This window comes from Otolemur garnettii, unplaced genomic scaffold, assembly GCF_000181295.1.
Source record: "Otolemur garnettii isolate 467f Iridium unplaced genomic scaffold, OtoGar3 scaffold00007, whole genome shotgun sequence".
Taxonomy (NCBI): Eukaryota; Metazoa; Chordata; class Mammalia; order Primates; family Galagidae; genus Otolemur; species Otolemur garnettii.
Window position 1 is genome coordinate 411,051 of NW_003852402.1, and position 4,299 is coordinate 415,349.

The 4,299-nt window shown below is 46.1% G+C and overlaps 1 protein-coding gene across 6 annotated transcripts in view; it reads right to left on the bottom strand.

Moving 5' to 3' along the window:
- PPP6R2 (protein phosphatase 6 regulatory subunit 2) overlaps nucleotides 1-4,299 on the bottom strand; it is a 73,168-nt gene that overhangs the window by 44,405 nt on the left and 24,464 nt on the right. For all 6 annotated transcript variants that reach the window (XM_023509464.1, XM_012801181.2, XM_023509465.1 and 3 more), the window contains one exon: nucleotides 3,542-3,728. In XM_023509464.1, coding sequence (XP_023365232.1) covers nucleotides 3,542-3,728 — 187 coding nt within the window. The remainder of the gene's footprint in view (nucleotides 1-3,541; nucleotides 3,729-4,299) is intronic.

The following is a 4,299-nucleotide window of genomic DNA, read 5'->3' on the forward strand; positions in this document are numbered from 1 at the left end:
ACCTGTAGTCCTAGCTGCTTGGGAGGCTGAGGCAGAAGAATTGCTTAAGCCCAAGAGTTGGAGGTTGCTGTGAGCTGTGACGCATCAGCACTCTACCCAGGGCAATAGCTTGAGACTCTGTCTAAAAAAAAAAACAAAAAAAAACCCAGTATAGTTAATATTTCTGGGGTGTGATAATGAAATTCTAGTTATACTGATTAGGTCATTAAATATGGAATGTGGGGGCTTGGCGTCTGAGGCTCAAGCAGCTAAGGCACCAGCCACATATACCTGAGCTGGCGGGTTCGAATCCAGCCTGGGCCTGCCAAACAACAATGATGGCTGCAACCAAAAATAGCTGGGCATTGTGGTGGGCCCCTGTAGTTCCAGCTACTTGGGAGGCAGAGGCAGGAAAATCACTTGAGCCCAGGAGTTGGAGGTTGCTGTGAGCTGTGATGCCACAGTACTCTACCCAGGGCGACAGCTTGAGGCTCTATCTCGAAAAAAAAAGGAATGTCCAATTTTGAATCCATAGTTTTTTGGGTTTTTTTTTTTTGAGACAGGGTCTCACTTTGTCACCCTCAGCAGAGTGCTATGGCATCATAGCTCACAGCAACCTCCAACTCTTGGGCACAAGCAATTCTCTTGCCTCAGCCTCCTAAGCAGCTGGGACTACAGGTGCCTGTCACAATGCCCAGCTATTTTTAGAGACAGGGTCTAGCTCTGGCTCAGGCTGGTGTCGAACTCATGAGCTCAGGCAATCCACATGCCTCAGCCTCCCAGAGTTGCTAGGATTACAGGTGTGAGTCACCACGCCCGGCCTCCAAAAGTTTAGTTGATCATATCTTTTTTTTTTTTTTTTTGAGAAGGAGCCTCAAGCTACTCCCCTGGGCAGAGTGCCATGGCATCACAGCTCACAGCAACCTCCAACTCCTGGGCTCAAGCGAGTCTCCTGCCTCAGCCTCCCAAGGAGCTGGGACTACAGGCGCCTGTCACAACGCCTGGCTATTTTTTGGTTGCAGCCGTCATTGTTGTTTGGCCAGCCCAGGCTGGATTCGAACCCACCACCTTAGGTGTATGTGGCTGGTGCCTTAGCCACTTGAGCCACAGGCACCGAGCCAGTTTATTATATCTCAAATAAGAATCACTCCAGGGCTGTGTTCAGTGGCTCACACATGTAATCCTAGCACTCTGGGAGGCCAAGGACGGTGGACTGCCTGAGCTCACAGGTTCAAGACCAGCCTGAGCAATTGTGAGATCCCATCTCTAAAAAAAAATAGCTGGGCATTGTGGCAGGTGCCTGTAGTCCTTGCTACTTGTGAGGCTGAGACAAGAGAATTGCTTGAACCCAAAAGTTTGAGTTTGTTGTGAGCTATACCATCACAGCACTCTACAGAAGGCAACAAAGGGAGACTTTGCCTCAAAAAAAAAAAAAAAGCAACACTCCAATTAGTCAAAGTATGCACTTAAACTACCAACACTAAGTCTTGCTATCACAGTATAGCTTGTTTATGCCAGCAGGGAAGAGGCCTGGAGAGTTGAGTGGTAATGAAATCACAAAAGGCACTTTCCAGCTTGTTTTTTTGCAAAAACTGGTCCAAATGCTAGAAGACGTCATTGTCAGTTAGTACAAGGTCTGGCTAAGTACAGAGGATGACAGAGAGTTTCTAAGTCTGGCTTCTGTAGTTTGAGCAGCATTTGTGCAACATGTGGTTGAAAGTTGTCTTGTAAGAGGATTAGCCTGTCTCTGTTGACCAATCTCAGCTGCTTAATAGCATCCTCATCATTTCCTCCAACTGTCTGCAGCAGTCGGGGTTTCATGAAGCTATAGTGGATAATACCAGCAGTGGACCACCAAACAGACACCATTAGCTTTTCCTGATGAATATTCAGTTTGGGACTGTGTTTCAGAACTTCATCTTTATCCAACCATTGTGCTGAATGCTTTCAATCATCCAAAAGAATCCATTTTCATCACATGTAACAGTTTGAAATAAAAATGGCTCACCTTTATGTCATGACAGCAAAGAAAGGTAAGCTTTGAGACCAGGCATGGTGACTCACACTTGTAATCCTAGCACTTGGGAGGCCGAGGTGGGTGGATTGCTTGAGTTCGAGAGCAGCCAGAGCAAAAGTGAAACCCCATTTCTACTAAAAATAGAAAAACTGAGCCAAGAGGATCCTTGAGCCTGAGTTGGAGGTTGTTGTGACCTATGATGATATGGGACTCTACCCAGGGTGACAGGTTGAGACTCTGTCTCAAATAAATAAATAAACAAATAAATAAAGGTAAGCTTTGAGATGGTTTCTCTTCTGACATTCGTTTAATTCATGAGGAATCCACCTATCCACCAGCTTCTTTACCTAGCTGATTGGTTTCAAATGGTCCCATGTTATCGAACTGTAACATTAGACCTTGCTGCTAATTCACACATGGGTTGAGATGGATTTGTTTCCACACAGCTTTCTGCTCATCATTACCCACCTTGGTCTGAAGTCACCCACGTGCCTGATTTTCAAGACTAACATTACCAGAAAAAAACTGCTCAAATCATCAACGTACTATGCATTCAACAGCCACATCCTTCCCAAACACTTTGGTGGTATTTCAAGCTTGTCTGAGATGCATTGGTTCCACAAAGGGACTCATATTCAAGAATAACAGTAATTTTTCACTTACCTATAATTTCACAAAAATTGCTATAAAAAATATTGAGCCAAAATGTGCATTTGAAAGAATGAGAATTTGCATTCACAATAAAAATAAAATGAGAAGTATCAAAGTGAAATGTCACAGGTATCAAGTGACAAACTTAGTATCTAAGGAAATCGGACATTTCATACTTTGTGACCTAATTTTTTAAAAAAAGTCCTTATTTTAGAGACACATACTAAAATATAGAAGAAGCGATCTGATGTTTGGTATTTGTTCTGAAATAATCCAGTGGGGGGGAGGGAGGACAAAGGAGGAAGAAGACTGCCCACAAAGGACTGCTTAGCCTGGGTACAGGCCCAGGCCCTCTCACACCTCCCTCTATCTGTACGTTCACAGTATGGAGGGGCCAATACCTATGACTGGTTGAACATGAGGCAAGTGGACTCCAGATAGATGCTACAGTGGAATAAGACAGACTCTGTGTATTACTTCTGCAGAAATCTAATGCTAGAAGTTACATTTTATTTGCTTTTAAACAGTAAGTGATGTGGACAGACAACACATCACCCACACAGATGAAGGAGCAGACCTTGGAAAATCCTCTGTGATGAATGCATTTCCCAGGACCACAGGCCTATACCTGGCCAGTGCCATGACAAGCTGGCTTACTCCGGGGTCCTGTGCAGCTCCCGGGGATGGCAGGAAGGGCTGAGTGTTCTAGAACTAGCCATCAGAAACACTTCAGGGGACAACACATTCTCATTCAAAGCTCAGCTCACACACTGCACCTCACAGTGCTCCATACCGGCCCCACCCACACCCTGACCTCAAAGCACACAGTGAGGCAGCAGTGGCACCAGCACCCACAGGGACAGCATCCAAATTCATGTCACTGTGCATGATTACCTGTTGGGTCTTTCTGGCGATGAGATGGCCAATAGTCTTGCTGAAGAAACTGGCCAGCAGAGGATTGAGAGGCGGCTCACGGCCCAGGAAGCTGCACAGAAGACCCAGCAGATGCCCGTCCTCGCCTAGTCTGTCGCTGATCTGCGGCACATCACAAGTCAGAAGCTCACAGGCTGTGTTTGGGTATCTAAAAGGGCACAGTCCAAGCAACTGGAGGTGAAATTAGACTTCTCACTCTCAGGAAGCTACTTAAGTAATTTGTGTCTCAGGAAGCAGACCCACATTAACTGACCTCAGAAAAGAAACGTGAATATTCTATGACCAACTACCAGAAGCTCAAAGTTTTAAATATATCTTTTATGGGCTCCTCTTACACTTTACTCTGACGTCTTACATTATCTGGCTCTGTGTCCATTCTCTACATAACCTTTCTTGGCCCTCTGGGTCCTCCTTTCTCCAGGCCTTGTGCTCACTGCCAGACCCTCACCTCCTCTCCGACTGCACAGCCACAGTGAGGACACATCTGTGTTCCCAGCAGCCAGCCTCTCTTCTCCTCTCCTTACCAGGCCTTCACCCTGACAAGCATCAGGTCAGCTGTGGAGCACTACACAAGCATCTCAGTATTAAGAAATACCAGTTTCGGCTCGGCACCTGTGGCTCAAGTGGCTGTGGCGTCAGCCACATACACCGAGGGTGGTGGGTTTGAATCCAGCCCTGGGCCTGCCAAATAACAATGATGGCTGCAACCAAAAAAAAAA